At 41.8% G+C, this 22,429-nt stretch overlaps 1 protein-coding gene across 1 annotated transcript in view; it reads left to right on the top strand.

Moving 5' to 3' along the window:
* Positions 1-22,429, top strand: part of F13a1 (coagulation factor XIII A chain) — a 166,804-nt gene that overhangs the window by 71,600 nt on the left and 72,775 nt on the right. Inside the window, exons 7-8 of the mRNA XM_059262307.1 lie at positions 17,437-17,611; positions 20,657-20,795. Coding sequence (XP_059118290.1) covers positions 17,437-17,611; positions 20,657-20,795 — 314 coding nt within the window. The remainder of the gene's footprint in view (positions 1-17,436; positions 17,612-20,656; positions 20,796-22,429) is intronic.

Consider the following 22,429-nt stretch of genomic DNA (forward strand, 5'->3'; position numbering starts at 1 on the left):
AGAATGCAACATTTTACTAATATTGTATTATAGGTTCATTTAAGAGAGAAAGGGGGAAGAAACAGGAAACTAGACAAAGTTATTTGTTCTGAGTTACACTTCTTCCCTTTAAATGGCCTCATTTCTGATGTGACAGCACCCTTCATGAGAACTGCTGGGAGGTATACCAGGAAAAGTTAAGGGTGAGTTGTGCCATCTGAAAATGTATTTCATTCACCTAACATTAGAAAGTCTTCAGCTGCAGTGAAGCATCTGGGTGTGGTCTCTGAGTCCCCAAAGGATGTGGCTCAGATACCCACTACAATGGGCATGGGCTCTGAAACTGCAGGGGGCCTCAGCTCTGAGACCCCAGGGAGCATGGGCTCTGAGACCCAAGGGGGCATGAGCTCTGAGCACCTCAAAAATAAAAACATGTTGAAAGAACAGAGCAGTTCTGGGACAAGGGGACCACTGCGACAATAGCCTGTCATTACTGCTGGGTGTTTACCTGTCAAGCCTGCTTCTAGCCCATGACTGATTAGCTCTGGCACCTTCCCCAGGGGATGCAGCAGCAGCTGCAGTGACCTCCTCTTACTGCAGATACCTGCCTGCTTAGTCACTGTTCAAGCCCTAAATGCCCTGCCTACATGAACATTTTCTTTGTCTATGGAAAATCTATATCAAAATCAGCTCATGGGGTCTAGAAGACTCCCCAGGGTCTTGGAGATGAGAAAGCAGAAGCCTTTGGAAGTGGTGCCATTCATTCAAGGTCATATGGGAAATAAGTGGCTGAGCTGGAACTAGGCACTGTCCTTTCTTTCAAAACATATTGCTTCAGAGCATCTCTGCCAGCACATTGGTGCCAATAGAACAATTACTGTATCAAATTGTATGGCTGTTACCTAGAAAAGAACAAGTCCCTAAGAATAAGTGGATTTCAAGAGGGGAATAAGTGAAGAAAGGTGTAAGATCTGAGTAGCAAGAGGCTCTGTGTCCCTGGGAAAGAGGTCACCAAGAGGATTAGATGCCAACTGTGGTAACAGTGATGGAGACAGCAATAGTATTGGTGGTATGGTAGCAATGGTGATGGTTATAGTGGCAGTGATCAATAATGATGATTGACAGTGGTGTTGGTGATTATGGTGGTAGTGATAGTGGTGATGATGGTAATGATCGTGGAAATAGTGACAGAAATGATGAGAGTGTGGTGAGGGTAACAATGGTGGTGATGATGGTGATAATGATAGTGATAGTGCTTCGGGTAATAGCAACAATAATGATGAGGATGGTTTGCAGAGGGTGGGAATGGTGGTGATGGTGGTGGTAGAGGTGGTGATGATGATGTAGTGGTGGTCATGGTAGTGATATGATGGTGGTGATGATGGTGATAATGATGGGGATGTGGTAGAGGCAGTGCTTATGGTAGTGGTGATGGTGGTAGGAAGGATAATTATGAGGATGAGAGTTATAGTGGTATAGATATGCTGATGGCAGTGTTTATGACAAGAGTGACGTGGTGACGAGGGTGGGGATGGTGGTGATGATGACTGATGCTAGCAAAACCTCAATCTTCACTTATTCATTCAACAAATATCTGGGCATGGGGTTTGATGGTGAACCAAACATAGTTTCTACCCTTGTAGAGCTTATAATCTCATAGAAAAGACAGACAAATGAACAGAAAAGTCCAATGTAACACAGAAAATTTTCTGATGGAAGTAAGCATAGGATTGTATGCTTATTTCCATCAGGACTGTATGCTGAAACCTCTTGAATTTAACTACACGCATCTCTGGGCCTAGACAGAACAAATAAGTGTCAAGAGGGAGTGGATGACAAGTGCCATATTTAAAAAAAAAAAAAAAACCATGCCGTTATTCACAGGAAGTCTTTACCCATGGTGGATCTAATGCAAATTGCTGGTTACCAAGTGCTGTGGAGGAAAGTGTAATGGGAGAGGGGCTTGAAATGTGCTCCTCTGGGACCTGCTTACTTAGCAAGTTGGAAAACATAGGTTGCCCAACTAACATTCATCCCATGGGGTCTCAACATTTATAGTCCTTTGATCCCAGGATGCTCTATTTTGATTTGGTAACTATAAAAAAAACAAAAGCTAACATTAATGGGAAATTTGGGAAGATGAAAAAGAAGAAACAAACATCAATAAAGTTACATATTTTGAATCCTAGTGCTTCACACCTTTGTCAGCCTGGACTTCCCAGCTTCCCTTGGGGTGTGCACATTTATTTTTAACCACGGTCTTTTGCTGATATCAAGCCACGAGGCTATCATTAATCCCCATTAATGCCTTGCTCTGACTATGCCTTTAGGGAATTAACTCAAGATTGAACTTTTTCCACCAATCGATGTTCTATGTAGTCTTTAGTGCTATTTAAAAAAAAAAAATCTGAACTATAGCTAGTAAATCAAACTGACCATGCTGCAGGCAGGTCTCGGGTTCCTCGTACCTTTGAGACAACGGCGTTGCTGCTTCTGACCCCCAAGCCCCCTGACCACAGTCAGAGAGCAACTGGAAATACCACTCTTCTCACTCGGTCCATCTTTCTCCCCACTTTTCTCTCCATTTATAGGAGATTTTCCCATCTGTGGATGAAAAAACATAGTTACATCATCACTACTTTGCTATGTTGCCAAGCAACTCCACAGGGGATGATGTTTTGCATTGTGTTTTCTTTCTTCCTTTATTTCAATTGTTTCCTTCCCCATCTTGAATGATGGTTTCATGTTGAGCAAACATTTTCATGCAATAAACATCAATTACACATATTCAGATAACATTTTAAGATTTGCTCAAATTAAGGATTTCACACCCGATTCATTCCAAACGAACCCTAAAGTCAGAGCTAAATGTATAAAATCTATTCTCTAGTCATACAACCAGCCACAGTATAGTCTCTGACATTTTTGTATTTGAAATTTGAATCTTTAGGTTTGAAACTTTTAGATTTATACAAGGAAATATCCAAATTTCCCTTTGGTCTATAAAGCAGACAAAGGCCCCTTTGTCAGGGAGGGACAGCAACAGAGAAATCCCATGGTCACTATCCACCTTCCACAGAGCTCTGTCACATCTTCTCATATAGGTGTTATGTCTTAAACAACTTCATTTACCAAAAAGCATGATTAAGAAAAAATGAAAATTTTCTCCATGTTTGTGCCCCACTTATATAATTGCTGGTCAGTGTTTCCAGTGGTTGTGGAGGAAATTACTACCAGGTTATCAGAGAGTGTACAGGGATATGAGTCCATGCCACCTCTGAGAAGGGGGAGTTAAAGCCTCCATTGATAGGTTGTAAGAATCATGTTCTCATCACTCATTTGCAAATTCCCAGTCTCTTGGCATTGCTAGATAAAGGCTGCTGGAAAAAGTTGAGACCCTATCCAGAGTTCTATGCCTTTGAAATTATCGGCTTACATTTCCATTGCTATCATCTACCTCCACACTTGATGCACATAAATAACAGGAAAGGCATTCCTCATTTGAAAATGGCTGGAGACTCAGGCTCACTAATAGTCTCTGAAACCCTACAGATAGGCACAACCGTGAGACAACTTTTAGAGAATCTACTGGTTGCGTTGATGAAGAATGCTACGACAGTCCAACATGGTGAGGTCCTAAAATAGAATGAAAGCTGAAGTCAAGGTTTTCCTAAAGGCAAAAGGCACCTGTGGATCCAGAATGACCAGGGAAATTGAGTGATTCGGGAAGGTCAGGACAAACCCACTCCCAATGAAACATACCATGGGTCTCTCTCGTCAACAGAGATTTTTACTTCTGTTTATTGATGTTTTTGACAACTGACAAATCTATCAGAAGCCAGTGGGAAAGTAGAAATTTATCTAATAGAAATATCTGCATAACCACTTGTGAGAAAACATGTCTGTTCCTTAAATAACCAATGGACAGGATGAGGTATCAGGAAGCCAACTGACCTTATCCAAGGTCACAGCACTGGAGTTGGACTTCTGGCTGCCTGACCCCACTGTTGCAGACAGGATGCTATACTGCCCCAGGATACATCCCCATCCTGTCCTCTGTCCATAGCACATGACCTCCCTGGGCATAAAGATATAATTCCTGTCACCCTTCCCAGCTGAGTGACTCCTTCCCCTTCAGGTGGGGGCAATGGGGGACAGTGAACTGTTCAGACATCATTTTTTTCTTGTGGTAAAAGTCAGCAATGTAATGAAGTTTCCATCTGTGGGCAAACAGCTTGGCTTCTCAATTATCGAGGTTACATTTCTTATGCCTGTTTGTCCCATATTTTTGGAGAAAAACAGACATTTATTACAAGCTATTTCTCCAATGTGATAATCATAGTCAATCTAAATGTCTGCTTTCCCTGAATTGCTTCCTGGAATGAGTTTCAACACAGCATCTATTTTGTAATCACACAGACTATTTCTGAAGCACGGGTGCTTGCTTTTTAGCACTCCCTCCAAGCTGTGCAGACAGAGCTGTTCTCATCTCCTGGGACCAGCATCTCTAGGACAGACAGCTGCAATGCAGCACAGCCTAGGGGTCCCTTAGGACAGGCACTTTGTGCCCTCTCTGTTTTCTTCTTATCTCCTTCCCTTTCTGCCTCCTTCTTTGGCTTCTTCCTCTGTATTTTTCCCTCTTGCATCTACTCCTTTCATTTGAGTATTTTTAATGACCTGCTTTATATCAGTGATTCTTAACCTGTAGATTGTGACCCCTTTGGAAGTCATATGCATATCCTGCATATCAGATATTTACATTATAATTCATAACAGCAGCAAAATTACAGTTATGAAGCAACAACAAAATAATTTCATGATGGGGGGGTCACCACTACATGAGGAACTGTGTTAACAGGTTGCAACATTAGGAAGGTTGAGAACCACAGCTCTATACAAACCAGCAATATAGCACACAGTAGGGATGCAGTGATGATAAAGAAGACACTGGAGAGCTGGAACTCAGTTTCTCTCTTGATCCTCTTGAAGTAATTTCACACATGGTTAGTGAGGAACTAGGGCCAAATGAAAGTCCTCAGTTACTAAGACACAAGCTAATAATTTCCTGTGGTAATGTAATGATTATTATGAAAAGTAAATCTAAGTACTTACCATTGTCGGAGTAGGTACACACACACACACACACACACACACACACACACACACACACACACCAGTACTTATGTCAGTATATCTTTTATAATACAGTTATAGAAGTTATGGTTAGTTATAAGATCATTTTAGATTAAAGAAAGAATTATATACAATAAAAAGCATAGCTATCACATGTATAAATATAAGTGGGAAATATAGTCATTTGATGGGAATGACTCCCAGGCTTAGAAAACTATAGGTGTTTCCAAGTCATGCCTTGTGTTTCTCCTGATCAGCCCGCACCCTGAGGAACACTGCTGCACTTTCCTACAGTGGGTTCTACTCACCTCCTCTGGAACCTCACACGAAGAGGTTCATGAATTCTGAGTGACACTGGCTTCACTTACTCCATAAATTGTCACACAAATCTTCACCTTTATGAACAGAATTTTATTGTATTGTATATTGCAACTTATCTGTCCATTTGCCTATTGATGGACCTTCAATATGATTCCATTCTGGGGCCATTACACAGCTGCTATCAGCATTCTAAATAGGTCTTTTCTCTTTACATTTTTTTGTTAACATGTATTGATTATATGCAATAATGAGTTTTATATGACATTTTTATACAGGTATATAATATAATTTGATCATATTCACCCCATTACCATCTCTTGTCCTCCAAACTCCCACTAATTCCTTTCCACTTCCCAAGTAGCTCCTCTTCTATTCCCATGGCTCTGTGTGTGTGACCCAATAAGGGCCATCAAGGTTGTTTACGAGAGTGTGGGCAGGAGTTTGTTTACAGGAGCATATGTGTCTTATCTGTGGCTGTATGACAGGGGAATAGAAGTCTCCCTCCTCAAACATCATCTGTGTATAAATCCTCAGGGAGATGTGGGGTCCCTCGAGGCCTCCCCATTCTGTGACAAGATGTTGACAGGCCCATTCATACGTGAGCTCTCACGAGTAATTGAAGCTGCTGTGAGTTCAAGAGTTCAACAGTCATCCCATTTGCCTGGAAGTCAGTACCACACCACTCCCTGCCTTCCTCTGGCTCTTACACTTTCTGTGCATTCTTTCCTAAAGTTCTCTGAGCCTTGGAAACAATAGAAATGTTCCCTGTGTAGCTGAACACTCAAGGCCCTTTGTGCTCTGTACTCTGACCAGTTCCGAATCTCTGCAGTCATCACGGACCACTGCATAGGGAAGCTTCCCCGGCTGAAGCTGACTTCCCTAGCTAACGCTGGCAGTGCTGTTCTATGGGGGTTCACATAGTTATTTAGAAGGCAATTTGACAGGCACACTTGGTACATTTAGCAAAACAGCAGCAGTAGTTTCCTCACTAGAACCTATGTCCTCCTCAGCCATGGGCTTCCTTTTTAACTGGAAATAGGTTTTTGTTGTTGTTGTTTTTAATACAGTATATTCTGATTATGGTTTACCCTACCTCAACTCCTCCCAGGTCCTTCCTACTTCTCTACCCACCCAAATCCACACCATTTCTCTCTCTCTCTCTCTCTCTCTCTCTCTCTCTCTCTCTCTCTCTCTGGCATCAAAATAACAATAATAATAAAGTAAGATAAAAACAAACCAGAACAGAACAAAACAAACAAACAAAAAGAAAAGAGCCACAGAAAAAGCATAAGACACACATCTAGATGCTGAAACACACGTATTCGCACACACAGAAAAGCCGTAAACAAAATGTATAAGTGAAAGATCTGTAAGGTAAAGGAAAAATGCCCAGACAAAGCATTGTGAAACAAAAAGCAAAGCAAAAAAAAAAAAAAAAACCTCCAAAAATATCATTGAGATCATTTTTTTTGTTGGCTATGAATACTTTATGAATACTGCTGGGCATGAATTCTGTCCTTAAGTGTGGTTTGTATACCCAGTGAGGCTCCATTGGAGAAAATGCCTTTGGCAGGAGTTATCAATTGGAGATGGATTCTGCATTAGGGACAGGCTTTTGACCAGGCTTATAGTAACCAGTTGTGAATTCCCTTCTACAGAGCAGATATCAAATCCTATCAGAAAGTGGTCCATTACCCCATAATAGGCCTGGAACTAGGGCACCCATGGGCATATCTTGCCTGTCTAGTTGGTATCCTTACACACAGGGCCTCCAACTGAGTTGGACATTAATGACAGTTCTCTCTCAGCAACCTGTGTGGTGCCTTCCATCTTTTTATGTGCATATTCTCATATGTGTGGAGTAAACATCTAAAGCCGGCATGTCTGTGTTACAGGATATGTATGTGTTTAATTTTCTGAGGCACCCCTCTGTTCGGTTTACAGAATAGTTGTACGTTTTACATTCCTCCAGAAACTTACAGTGGTCTACTTTTTCTGCTGGCTCATCTGTTCTTGGTGATTCCAACCTTTTAAATCTACCCAATCTATTGTGAATGTAGCTGTATCCACTTGCTGTTTTAATTTTATTTTCTCTGATGTACAGCAATGCTGAGCACTTTTTCATGTACTTCTGGCCATTCACATACTTCTTTCAGTACATTGTCTTCCCAAATCTGTGCCATTTTCCTATTGGGTTATTTGTGTTTTAATTACTGAGAAGGAGTTGTTGTGTGATGTATATTCTGAAACCAGGCCTTTTCTTGGATACATGCAGAGATTATTTCCCACCAGAGCATGCTTTGCTCTGTGTGTGTGTGTGTGTGTGTGTGTGTGTGTGTGTGTGTGTGAGAGAGAGAGAGAGAGAGAGAGAGAGAGAGAGAGAGAGAGAGAGAGAGAGAGAGATTGAGCGAGAGAGAGAGAGAGAGGGATGGATGGTAGGACACATGCACCATGGTCATGTATGGCGGTCAGTTCTCTCCTGGAGCTGTCATGTGGGTCCCAGGGATTAAACTCAGGTCACTAGGCTCTGTAGCAGTCTCTTTACACACTGAGCTGTCTTGTCAGCCTCATTTCTAAGAATGTTTTTTAAAGTGGTATAAAGTCCAATTTTTAATGTATTTATGTTAGGTCTTGTGGTACTGGGGATCACATTTAGGGCTAATGAATGTTAGGTGAATGCCTTACCACTTAGCCATACCACCAGTCTTAAGCTGCTTTAAAAAATAGTTGTGTCTAGGAAATGTGATTTTTTTTTATAGGGCATACATATATTACCCAATGTTTCTTTTCAAATACTTATAACTTGAGCTCTCACATTATTGATCTATTAGGCGTCTTGAGGTTTTCCTATGTGGTGTGAGGTGGGGTTAAAGGTTTTTATTCCCCACAAATTTATCTGTTTTGCCAGCATCATTTGTTGAAAACATTATTAGAAATGCTATCCTTTGTTAAAGATTTATTTTGCCTTCCCAAACTGATGGGGTATCTTGGTTAGAAATGAAGTGACCAGATGAGTGAGGAGCAACTGTGGGCTCTGTTGTTTGTCTTTCCTTAGTCCAGCACAGCAATGTCTGTTACCATGTTACTATAACAAAGCATCAGATCAAGCAGCCTTCAAGAAGCCTTCATCTGCCCCCTGTCAGTATGCTTTTGGCCATTCTTGATCCTTTGCACTTCCACATAGTGCTAGAAATTTGTCTACTTCAAAATGTCATTGGCATTCTAAGTAGCCCATTGTCTTGGTATAGAAAAAAAGTTAGACCTTTGTGAGAAATGTCACATCCATCTATCCATCCATCCATTCATTTATCCAGCAGAACTCCCTGAGTGCCACTCAGTGATGAATGAAAACAAGAAACAAAAAAGGAAGGACATGACTGGTCCTAGGTATGGTGGAGGAGGAGAGGGTTTATTGTAGATATGAGGGAGAGCATAGTCAGAGACAGGGACATCTGGGAGAGTCCAGAGTGAGCATCACCCTGAGCCAGGCCATGTGAGGAGAGTGGGAAGGATAGAGGAGCCACTGACCAAGAGGCAAAGATGGTAAAGGGTAGATTTAAAAAAGGGGGGCAGGTAACCAAAATGGCTGCATATATAGGGAAGGGCAACCCAGCTCCTGGGCTGGAGAAGTTTAGGGTAGGGAGTGGGGTATGCCAGCCATACTCTGTAACAGGTAGGGACTGAGGGGATGCTGGGAGAGCCTGGCAGCCAGGTCTGCTTTGATATATTAAATAAGCACCTCAGTTAGTCATTTGTCCTGGGTTTGAGACCTAGCAGGTGGTAGCCCTGGGAATGCAAAGTCAAGTTGATATGATGACTTCCTTCTTTCGAGCACAGGAAATCTGGTCATGGGGACAAAGGTGATCAAACCAATAAGACAACACCATGTGGTAAACAGGAGGGTACCACATGAGCAGAGCAAGAACACCACAGTGACAGGGAAAATGTTCCCCCTGAAACCAGTTGGGTTTTACACAATCAATAGGCCCACACTTGGTAATAAAGGGGTTGAGTGTGGAAGGGCACTGCAGGAAGACAGTCCAATGTTCCAATAACGCTGGGCAGAAGACAGCTAACTAGTCCCCATCATCCCAACCTGTGGAAATCCAAGACGGTGCTTGGGTTTCTTTTCCTATGAATCAAGTGTGACTCTGGAATTTTAAGGGCCGTGGAAGTCCAGAGAGGACCAAGGTTAAGAAGCTAGGCAAGGGAGAGCAGGATTCCTGCAGCTCTGCTTCTTCTCTCCTAGGTAGATTTGCCAGCTTGCCTGCCCATGGAATAACCTCCTAAGAACTTTGTCTTCAGCTCATCTGCCCTCCCAGCCTTACCATGTAACTCAAAAAACTAAAACAAAACACAAAAACAGAAAAAGAAAACATTAAAAACAGATCTCTATATTCCCAGGGTCAATTTTCTTCCCTTGCTTTCTTAGGATATTAACTGAATCCAAATATATCAAAGGGCCCCCACTTGGCCCTCCCTGCTTCACTCCCAGTACAGTAAATACCGTAGCTATTGAGTTTCGCTGACGAGGCCCTAGGTGCGTGGGGCACAGGAGGTCCACTATGTTTAAGACTGGTCACCATGACACCATTAACTGAGGACCTGTGGTTCACAAAACCTGGAAAGGATTTTTACTAGGAATAAATTCTCTCCTTCCAAAATTTAACTATATACCTCTTAAAAGAGTTCATGTTCTGACAACCAGGGAGCCTGCTTGGGATTGACCTAGGCCCTCTGCATATATGTGACAGTTGTGTAGCCTGGTCTTTTTGAGGGACTCCTAACAGTGGGAGCAGGGGCTGTCTCTGCCTCGTTGACTGGTTTTGGGGACCCTACTCCTCATACTGGGTTCCCTTGCCCAGCTTTAACACAGGGGCATGTGCTTCTTCTTATTGCAACTTGCTATGCCATGTTTTGTCGATGTCCATGGGGGCCTGCCCTTTCCTGAACAGGCATGGAGGAACAGTAGATTGGGGGGCGAGGACAGAAGAGGGGTGGGGAGGAGGGACTAGAGGAGAGGAGGGGAAACTATGACTGGGATATAAAATAAAATAAATCAAATAGAGGGAGAGAGAGAGAGAGAGAGAGAGAGAGAGAGAGAGAGAGAGAGAGAGAGAGAGAGAGAGAATTCATTTTACCCAAATTCATAGTCACTGGTTTGAGAGACTGTGGGAGAGATTACATATAAAGCTATTTTCTAAAAGAGTTATAAAATCCTAGCCTTATGAGACCATAACTTTAAACAATGAAATTTAATGGAATAAAGCAGGGTTATAACAGAAAAGTCATTTCATCATCACCATATAAAATGTGCATACCAGAGAAGAGAAATCCCTTTACATGTGTAAAGAGGAAACAAAACAAATTGTGACTGTATAAAATGGAAAACCTGGGCTGCAAGGAACAGGACACTCAAAAAAGTTTCAAGTTTCACACAGGACACTCAGATTTCTTCACTTGTCAGTGTTGAAGTTAAAACTCTGCTCAAATTTCATGGCCATTTTTCTGTCTTTTAGACGGCACAGAAAGTGAGCTTTTTTTCCCCCCCTCTAGAGTGGAAATCTGCCCAGTGTGATGCTACAGAGTAGGGCAGCTCACTGTCCTTGGCTGTGCTCAGTCAGAGCCAAGCATGGCCAGTTCTGCAACTGCCACAGTCACAAAGAGCTTCCTACACCAGAGGCTCGTGTTTCCTGTATATTTCCCTCAGTTATGTGACTTTTCCTGGGAAGAGAAATTGATCAAAGAAACCGTCCTGCCCAGTCTAGCTTGTAAATCGGTGGGGTTTGTTGAGGTGTCTTACAGGATCATATGTGACTAAAAGCAGCTGCTTTACGAAGAAACCCATCCCAGCGTGGGTGAGGTCTCAGGAAAGGTCGCAGGGAGCCCCAGTTGATAGTTTTGCAGGAGGGGCCTTGTGAGTCTTGTACGTTTTTGAGCTTCTGAGCCTTTCAGGTTCCTTTACATTCATGAGTGTCGGGAACTATCCCTCTTCCCTCTAAGAAGAATGATTCAGTTCAGAGGAACTAGCTACAGAAAACCCATATTGCACAGCCCTCTGGTGGTCTACCGCCTGGGTGGCTGAGTCTCCCTTCCTTCCTTACAGAGCATTGCTTCTGCCCCCTCCACAGCTGAACAAACCTAGTTTAACTAGTCCCTTGGACCTAAGTCATGAATTTGGGGTAATAGCCCCACTGGGCACCTTCCCTGACACATGATAGGAGCTTTAGTCATCCTCTCCTTTCTGTAAATAATTCAGAAAATATATTTATTAAAATTAAGAAGAAATTGGTAACCAAAATTTCACTGTAGGATTAAAAAGAGTCGATTTATACACATTCCTGCTTCCAAGGGCTATTATAAAAGTTCTCTCTTCAGTTAAAAAGGAAAGGTAGCAATAAAAGCAAGAACATGCCACTTCTCTCAATAAGGAATTCAAGTAATATGTAAAAAAATAAAATTAAATTAAAACAATATTTCCATATTGTTTTCTCCATTATGACTGGAGAGTATTTTTTTGTGTCTTATATGCTGTGTGTTCCTTACCCAGCCCCCATCAACTACATTGAAATCTCTTTGACATATTGATTGATGCCAATGCTTTTGGATACACACCTCGAAGTGGATTAATGCACCATGTAGTCATTCCCTCGGAAATGCCTGTGCTGACTCCCATCCTCACCAACACTATAGAAAGGAGTTCCCTAACAACCTGCAGGCAGCAACTCCAGGGAGGAATCTGCCCTCCTTCAACAAATGCTCACCCAGTCCATCAGCTGTCTCTTCAGGCTTCTGAATCTTCTACGTTCTGTGACCCTTCCTGGGCCCCTAAGCTCCTTTTCCCACATGATACCCAGTTGCTCTACTAGCCTTTGTTGAAGCCAATTTTTTGCCTAGGAAATTTCCTTTGAAGCTATGACAAAACATTTAGCTAACTGTGTTTGTATGGGTTTATTTTTGTGTTTTTACTATGTTCCCATTTGTTTGTGTTTATACCAAGTGGCATCATGCTATTTAAAGAATTATGTTTAATTATACTCAAATCCTATTTAATTGTATTAAATCTTACTTTCAGCAGAAGAAAAACACTGAATCATACAGAAAAAAAAATTGTTAAACTTGAAATAAATGTCTCTTCATAAGAGATGTAATTTCCTAACAGAGCCTTCCAAAATTAGTTCAAATTATGAAACCAATTAAACATAAAGTAATTATGTACTTTTAAATTATATTTTAATTTAGATGATGTCAATTAGCGATGAGAGATCAACACACCGAATCACTATAATTTTCTTTCTTTTTCTCCTTTGACACTCAAATCTCATCTTTCTTACAGTGATTTTTGGTCCTACATTTACAAGCTTTTAAACTCATTCTTTACTGTAGCTTGAGAGATGCTTAACTGTACTTTTCATGGAGTTTATGTTCTTATGTTCTCTGAGATCCTTCATGACTGGGACTCTATGCTGCCTGCCCTTATCCTTGTAAAGGTTGGCTGTGCCTCGTGTCATTAAGACACCTTTCTCTAGGGACTATGTGAATATTGATTGACAATGTTTGGCTGCTGAATGGTACTGTGGAGAAATCTTAAAACAGCACGATTCTCTCAATTTTTGCTGATTTGCACTGTTTGTCTAGATGAACAGGCATTTTTCTCTTTATTCAAAATTTAAATTGATTACAAATTCTAGGTAAGGAGCCTATGTCAAACCACAGACCACGAATGACTCTCTACATTATGGTCATACCTTTGGTTTTATTTTGAGGCGTCTTGGCTATAGGGACACTAATTACCTTTGTGTTATGTCATCTGTGTCCCTGAGAGCTCTTCACTTCTCTCTAGTAACTTCTTCTGTTTTGCCATTAACATTCTCTTTGATAACTCATTTCTCTTTGATGTCATTTGTTTACTTTTCACACTGTCTATTCTATATCTTGAAGTCAGTGATGTATTATTATTTCAGAAATAATATTATTCGGCCATCCGTTTATCCCTTAAGTCAGCGGTCTGCTCATAGATTGTGAGAAAAATGCTTCGTGCTCCTTAATTTTTTTCTGTGTATGATCCTCTCTTCCTTCCCCTCTTCCTACTTAAGGTCTCTCTTGTTCTTCTGTTTTTATGTTTTATTTATGCATAACTCTTCTTTGGGCATTTTATTTGCTCTGACAGATGAAATCTGATTCTTCTCAACCTAAGATGAATTTCTTTCTCCTCATACCTACAGTTCTGAGGGAAGGTAGCTCCTGGTCTGCTCTGAAATGCACTGGGAGACTGGAGCAGGGAAGGAGATGGTGCTGAGGAGAGGAGTCATCTTTCTAGTGTGCTGCATTCTGCTCCCTCTTTTAGAGTTCCGTTAGCTTTCTCATGTAGAAACTAAAGGTAAAGCTTATCCCTGTGAGGAGACACGCTTGGATTTTCTAACATTTCCCTATCGTAGTCACAGAATATCGGCCTTTTTTTGATATGTGACCCTTTCCCACCCATTTATTTTCCACAGAAATTGTTTCCACTTCTTTGGTCAGAACAAGGTAAAGATTAGCATTATAGTTCCAGATTTTAAAAGACAGATGAAAAACTGTAGACTTGTGTTGCTTCAGCAGTCTGACTTCTGAAGAACCAATGGTTAGATTGGAATCCGAGACCTACTGCTTCCCTCTACCACTCTTAGTCCTCATCTGCTCTGGGCACTGGGTGCTGGAGTTTCTTGCATTATCTTATAACATTGATGTTGCTGGTAGTAACTTTAGCGGTGTCTGCTTTTTCATTTCTCCAATTCTGTAGGCATGATGAGATGAAAATTTGACATTTACCAACTTATTTTTTTAAATTATTTTGTGTACAAGTGTTTTTGCGTGCATGTCTGTCTGTGCACCACATGCATGCACTGTCTGCAGAAAACAGAAGATTTCCTAGAACTGAAGTTACAGATGGTTGTGAGCCACCAAGTGGGTGCTGGGAATTGAACCCTGGGTCCTCTGGAAGAGCAGTCAATATTCTTAATCTTGGAACCATCTCTCCAAATTTTTAGGATGGAAATTTAAGGCAGCCATATTAATGTTAAAGATCCCTTCTAGTCTGTAGTCCCGGGTTTGAATTGTGTGCCAGATTACCAATGACTCACGACCATAACATTTGATTCTGTCCCTGGTCTAGCCTGAGTTCACAATGGGTTGTTACAACAGCCAACTCTAGCAAGTAAAAATCCCAGCGTGCCCTTGGATTGACCCTCAGGCATATTTTATTGTCTGGAAGGGGCTATTTTAACCCTTCTCATCTGCCACTGAAGACGTATCTCTCTCAGTGTCTGAGTTCCTTAGAAATCAATGTTCTAATTAGAACACAGTGGCTAATCTGGCCAAATGCTAATAAGTGAGAATTGTGATTTATCTAGCAACAGGGGCAGCATTCAGCATTAACAATTAAACGGTCTGTAGGGAAGAGGGCTATTTATTTCTTACTCTGCTCCCTAGCTGATTGGCTTCAGTTTCTGCTCTTAGTAGCCTTCTATTTAATGGCTATCTATCTGAAAATCAGACATCAGAGGCACAGTTTAGGGACTTTTACCTCCGGGATCCATAAACTCTATTCTACTTCTCAATGGTAACATACTGCCCCTCCACAAAGTCCCATTCATATCACAGACACTTCCCATGTTCTGTCATAGTAGGCACGGATTTTCTGAGACTTTAATTCACCTGTGAGGACAAGTACTACTCAAGAATAGGGCCAGAAGGGCTGGCTGAAGTCGAAGTTCACATCAAAGGCTTGAGCTTGCTGGTAGAGATCTTAAGAAACTTGGAAGCTTTTCATTTTGTCTATATTCAGCACATTAACTACTGCCTAAGAGCCTTCCCTTTAACCTGCCTGGGCACAGAGTCAAGGGAGGAAAATGGTATTTCATCCAACACTGACTACTTACATGATAACCATACAAAGGTCCCTAAACGTGTCACATTATTTCATGACGTCACACATTTATTCAACTTTGGATGACTTTTCTGGCCAGCCTGTATGTCATCTGCTCTGCCAAGCCCCGAACAACAGGACCACCTTCCAACCCAACTGATTCTCCTCTCCTTCGAGCTGCTACTCTACCTCTATGTGTTTCTGTCTTCATCACATCAGAATTTCCTTCCACTGGTTGGCTTCTCTTTCTCCTGAGGAAAAAGTTAAGTATATCCAATGTACAAAGCCTACATGGTTGTTGAATATAGACCTGATTATTGAACAGTTTTGGAGCACCAGCTCTTTGCTCAGACTTGCTGGAATTTAGAAAGACATATTTTCACAGGTTTAATCTCTGCTTTCAAAGAACTCTTGAAACGTTTCAGAATAAGAGTCCTTTACAGTCAAGTATGGCAGGCTAAGTGGAGAGGACCGGCAGGTTGCTGAGGCTGTGGGGCAGCAGGCCTGCGAAGCAGCCAATGCTCAAAATCTCGCCATGCTTTCAGATTTCTTCTGCAGCTTCAGTGCTAAGGAATGTCTGTTCACTGTCATCCAGACCAACACTTCTTGAACTAAGGTGCATGTAAATTACCTGTGGCTCATGCTGTAGGGTGCAGATTCCTTTTCTGTAGGTCTAGGAGGAGCTTGATGGTATGCATCTTTGATGAGCTCAGAGGAAATTATTACTGCTGATTCACGAACCACACTTGGAGGATTAAAAATCACTGTTGTGCCAGTTATGAGGCAGCACCCATTTTGAAAAGAATTTCCACTGTTCCTCACCTGGATTCTGGCTACAATTAAACTGATGAAAGCTCCATCCAAACAGGTAGATCTAGCAGTGTCCAGAAAAAAAATCACTATTTTCTGCCCTTTGTTTCATTGTCTAAACATCCACTGTCTTTGCCCCTGCACATTAGGTATACTAGATGTTTCCACTCTAAGTGTGTATCAAAGTTTTTCCATATATTCTATATTGCCACTATCTACTTAAGTCTCTAGCATACTAAAAGCATAATAACTCAGACCCTCCAGGTAAATAGAAATACCTTTTAATATAACTATAAAACTAGGGGCTGAGATGTAGTTCAAATATATATATATATATATATATATATATATATATATATATATATATATATATCTGTGTGTGTGTGTATTAACCATTTTAAATAGTCATTAAAGAATATTTTATTTATTGTGTATTGTAGTATATGTATATATGCTGTATACACTCATGTTAGGGGGCACACATGTACATGTAGAGCACAGAGGAGGATATCAGATGCCTGCTGTACCATTCTCCTCCTTACACCTTTCAGATAGGATCTCAAAGAGCTGGCAACCAGCAAGACTCTACAATCCTCTCGACTGCCTCCCACAATTCTGGCCATTCCCAACTTTTAACACGGATATTGAAGATCTGAAATCAAGTCCTTATGCTTATGCAACAAGTGCCCTTATTCACTGAGCCATCTCCCTAGCCTGAAGAGTATTTCTTTGGTAAAATTTTAAAAAGCAATCACGTACATTAACCATGGGAATCTATTTTCCTACTGACTTTTAATGGTACCTTTGGCAACAGGTATTATCCTTTTACAGTTGGTAAGCGTGCACTACTGATCATGGAAATCAGAGCCCACTGGATCATTGAATTCCCATTTGCCAGATGAATCCACCTTTCCCCAGTACAAGATCCCCTCCTAGCTTTTCATTTTGCAGGTCTTTCTCCCACCTTCCCCAAGTTATTCTAGGCCAAACCAAATATCCCATGTGGATTTTTTTCAGATCCATCTAGAAGACTCTTCCAACTCATCATTCCACTACACTTGGTAACACTCTGCTCAGGAAAGGTCATCGGGTCTTCCCTTTGCACACTTTGGTCTTTCATCATTGCCCTTGGTGGTAACATGATAAACTGATCAGGAATGGGAAGTGTTTTCACCATGCAGGATACATGGACGACACTGGGAGCCTCAGCTTGCCCCATGCCAGTCTGGGTGAGGTGATCTTCTAAGTGACCTTTCTTCTTTTCCACCTCTCATGGCCTCATTTAGGTGAATGCCAAAGATGATGAAGGTGTCCTTGTTGGATCATGGGATAATGTCTACGCCTATGGCGTCCCTCCATCAGCCTGGACAGGAAGTGTTGACATTCTACTAGAATATAGGAGCTCTGAAACACCAGTCCGATATGGCCAGTGCTGGGTTTTTGCTGGTGTCTTTAACACATGTAAGTATCCGATAGAGTAATGCTTTTTAACATAAAAGAAATTTCACTTCAAGTCATTCTATCTATAACCTGGCAAGGAGACTTAAAAGCTCCCATTGGCTCTATAGAATTTATGGGTGACTATTCTGGGATATAGTCAATGCATAATTAAATTGTGCTGGGCCAAATATGCTCACAGTCTCTCTGACTGCAGAATCTTTATGGGAAGAATGATAGACTGTCTCCTATGCGATCCATCATTTGACATCCAGAGTAATAGAGGGTTGAAGGGGCTAAGGAAGGAAATGGGGAAAGCATGAGCCATCTCAAACATTTCTTTTAAAGATTAAAGAAAAACTAAAATAATAAATAATAAGGAAAGATACATTCTGATTTTTTTCTTGAAACATTATATAAATATGCTTCTTTGTTTATTGATGAGATATTTAGCAAGTACTTATGAGCTTGTCCTAGATATCGAAGGGATAACTCAGGTCATTTCATCTTCCCCTTCACCTCTAAGTCTCAGGGAGCCTGACCAGTTAGGTATCAGTACTTGCTGAGCATCTTTATCTCCCCAGCTACCCTTCTGGGGCATGGTCCATCCAGCATCCAATCTGCAGGGCAAAACGGATGAGAACAGGACAATTCCCCTCAATCTTATACATCATTTTACCAAGGAGCACTTGCCTTCCTTGGCCCAGGCAATGTTACAGTTAATTCAGTGAATATTTTAAAAAGCCATTTGTTTCACGATGTCTTCACTGTTGGTAATGATTTTCATTCACACACCATTCCTAACACCTTGGAGAAACATTAAGTTCAAGTCAGAGTGTCCTTTCTGCCTGCTCATTAATAAAGAGTGCTTTGCCTAGTTAGCATTTTTTTAATAAAAATTTTTTAAATGAGAGTATGGGGGCTATAAGCTTGGAAAAAGATAGTTTAAAATGATTGTGAGACCCACCTATTTTAGCGCAAAGTTGTGACAGTCTAGGATCTAGTCCTGTTCCATGCAAACAAAAATGACATTTTCTTTCATTTGTTGTGATTTCCTGTGACCTGACCTACATAAGAATATTTTCTGAGCCTTTTGACTATATGCAAGAATTAAAGGAATATTCATTTCCTGGGAGCAACTGTCTTCTGGGAGGCTGGTCCTGACATCAGACAGAAGCTTGAGCCATAGTGGCCGAAGTTTGGAGGGACTGTGCTCCTTGGGACTTGAAAGCCAGGGCACAAAGAGGAAGCCACTCCCCTAAGCTCATTTCAGGATACTGTAAAAGATCTCAGTCCTCTCCACACCTAAAATTCTACTGCTTGCAGCTCAATACATTTGGGCTTAGAACCAGATAATATAGTGAAACCTTGCATCCATGCACACTGTTGGCGTAAAGGAGGTTGGTTCTCTGTGCCTGAGAACAGGCTTTGGTGGTAAAGTCAGCAGCGGCAGATTTACGAACTGACCTACTCTGGTGATGGGATGGCCAAACACCCTAATTGTCATGCTAGAAACCTCATCCAACTACTGAGGGATCTGGATGCAGAGATCCATGACTAGGCCCCAGGTGGATCTCTGGGAGTCCAACTAGCAAGAATGAGGAGGGTTTATATGAGTGAGAATTGTTGAGACCAAGGTTGGATAAAGCACAGGGACAAATAGCCAAACGAACGGAAACACATGAACTATGAACCAATGGCTGAGGGGTCACCAACTGGATCAGGCCCTCTGAGTGGGTAAGACAGTTGATTGGCCTGATCTGTTTGGGAGGCATCCAGACAGTGGGACTGGGTCGTGTGCTCATTGCATGAGTCGGCTGTTTGAAACCTGGGGCCTATGCAGGATCACTTGGCTCGGCCTGGGAGGAGGGGACTGGACCTACCTGGACTGAGTCTACCAGGTTGATCTCAGTCTACGGGGAAGGCTTTGCCCTGGAGGAGATGGGAATGGGGGGCGGGCTGGGGGAAAGAGGAGGGGGGCGGGAGGGGGGAGAACAAGGGAATCTGTGGCTGATATGTAGAACTGAATTGTATTGCAAAATAAAAATTCAAAAAAAAGATTTACACTATAAAGAGATCACAAAACAAGTGGATCAGACAGGAAAGTTGGTGGGAGGAGGAGCTGGTACCCCAAACTCAGTCTGCCCTTCTCTTAAACTGAGAGTAAGGCAGACCCTTGATCAAGTCCCCTTCAGTAATAATGTGAACTAGTGCCCAACAATTTACATTAGATTTCCCCAGAAATAGAATGTGAGTGCCAGTCATCATACTGGTGAAGAGAAGTTGAAGAGGAATGTAGGAGTGAGAAGTCAGTGGTGACTGTCACCCTGTTGTTTGGTGACTAAGGCCAAGTTATTTAAAGGACAGGACACTGATCTCCACTAAACTTACATTTGGACTTCCAAGGTTGTTCTGTTGAAAGGGCTGGATAGTCTTTGTTTAAAAACATGCTAAATTATTCTGATGGAGAGGGGGAAAAAGGCAAGCCAAGTCATTAATCTTAAAATTGTCAGCTGAATTATTTCCAATGAGCCCTGATGTCTGGCGTCCTGGGAGTCAGAGAGGGCATTTGGATTAAACTTAATCAATAGGTGCATATGGCAAGAGCTGCATCCAGGTAATTTATTATCTAACAAGTCAAATGAATCTGTGGTGGCCCCTGCTCAGTGTTACAAGAGCGAGCGAATTTCATCCGGAAGTAGCATGCCCCACTGAGGGGATTATATAATCCTAACTTACGATGGGCTTTTTCCAAAATTGTGTTTCTGGGAAAACCCTTTAAGAGGATTAAATTACTGCTCCTTTGATGACACTGTGGTTAGAAGTAAACTATTAACATGGGGCTATTGGACTTCTGTGATAAATGATCTCATTGGCACCTGCTCTATGGTTCCAAAAACAGTCTCTCTCTAGCTCTCAAGGAACTGAACAAGTTGCACCTCTTGGGTGTGGAACATCCAAGGAAGGTCATTTTCATGTGGGGAAGGTAGAAAGCCCCACAGAGGAAAGAATTTTTTGCTGTGTTTTGTTAGATGGGTTGATGTCTCCAGCGACTGTTTTTACCCACAGTTTTAAGATGTCTTGGAATCCCAGCACGAGTCATTACCAATTATTTCTCAGCCCATGACAATGATGCCAATTTGCAAATGGACATCTTCCTGGAAGAAGATGGGAACGTGAGTTCTAAACTCACCAAGGATTCAGTGTGGTGAGTCTGACTTCCCATGGCATGGGCTAGTGTCAAGCAAGAGGGCCAGTCCGCGGGTGCTACAACATAGACCCTGACAAGTGTTTTTCTCTTCTATTTTAAGGACATTTCAGCATCAAGGGCATAAATGTCTTATTGTCACAGATTTTTTTTTTTAAAGTAGTGAATGGGAAATGTTACTGAGCAGACATTTTGGGCCCTAATGATCAAAGACAATCATCCATCTGTAGGGGAACAATTGTCACAGCCAGCCACAGGTAGAGCAATACACAGGTCTGGTTGATTCCTCTATGTAGCATGTGGATATTGTGGCTGATGTGGGACTGTAGCCAATGCTCACATCTGGTTACCAGTGTATGTGTTTGTGTAATATTACCTAGTCTAACAGTTACAGCAAGTGAATGACATAAGATCCTTCATTTGCAGAGGAGGAAACTGAGGCCCAAGGAGATTTTTCTCAAGGTCACACATCTCTTAAACTGGCAATGAACTCTATCTTCTTCGATTCTTAACCCCACCTATTTTTACTTCTGAAATACAGAATTCCTCTTTCACTATAGGGTTGAACTTGGCCTTGACTGTGTGCCCAGATTTCATTTAGTGATTAAGATGGGGAAAAGGTGACATTGCTTTCAAACAACAGCTTTGTGCATCTTTTACTGCCCTGGAGTGCAGTACCAGAGGCTGGCCATCCTATAGTATGGGAGCCCAAAGAGACTGTGCTTTCTATGGAGAACCCATCATTCTGATACAGCACCCTTACATTACTGCTCTGAGTCCAAATGGAAAGGATATTTAGGAAACACTATATGGGATGAAATTGGGATATAATTTGAGCTGTCACCATGCATTGAACTGGGTGAAATTTCCAAACCAAAAAATGTGTCTTTTGTAGTTGTTCTTTGCAAGTCATAAAGCTAAACCAACTGCTGTCAGTTGTAAAAGCACCCAAATGGGCATGGTGGGATGTTACAAGCTCATTTTTAAGAGAAAGTAAATGTTAGAAGCGCCTCAGAAACATGTATTGTGGACATGGATTGGCTTCTGGAGTAGCATCAACTCACTAGGACCTGTAAGTGGCCACTGGAGAATGTTGCAAGAGAGAAATGGCTGAAATGTCCCCAACTCACAGCAGAAGGTTACAATGAACCAAATATAGAGCCTCTTATTTGAAAGGATGAGCTGAGACAGGGGGCTGAAGGGCTTGGGCAGGATAAATTCTGGCACACGGAAACCCAACGGCAATTTAAAGAGTCATTTAAGCTTATGGAATTACAGCTCACAGCCCTGCCTGTCTGGAATGGCCAAAACATCAGATCCTAAAGCCCACTGTCATTGGTAATGGCAGAATGAGCATTACTTTGTTTTCTCTGTAGCTCTGGAGCGCGCGCGCACGCACACACACACACACACACACACACACACACACACACACACATGATTCCTTTATATAGGCAACTTCAGTTTCCCAATTCCTTGATACAAATATCCCCATGATAGGTCCCTACGAGGAACCTGCCAGATAGTGCAACAAGGCACTAAATACCATTGGTATAAAGTCATAAGATGGACAGTTTTCACTGCTGCTATCCCTTCGTCTTTGATGTCTTGTTCTGAGTTCTGTTCCTTGTCTC

Source organism: Peromyscus eremicus, chromosome 5, assembly GCF_949786415.1.
Source record: "Peromyscus eremicus chromosome 5, PerEre_H2_v1, whole genome shotgun sequence".
NCBI lineage: Eukaryota > Metazoa > Chordata > Mammalia > Rodentia > Cricetidae > Peromyscus > Peromyscus eremicus.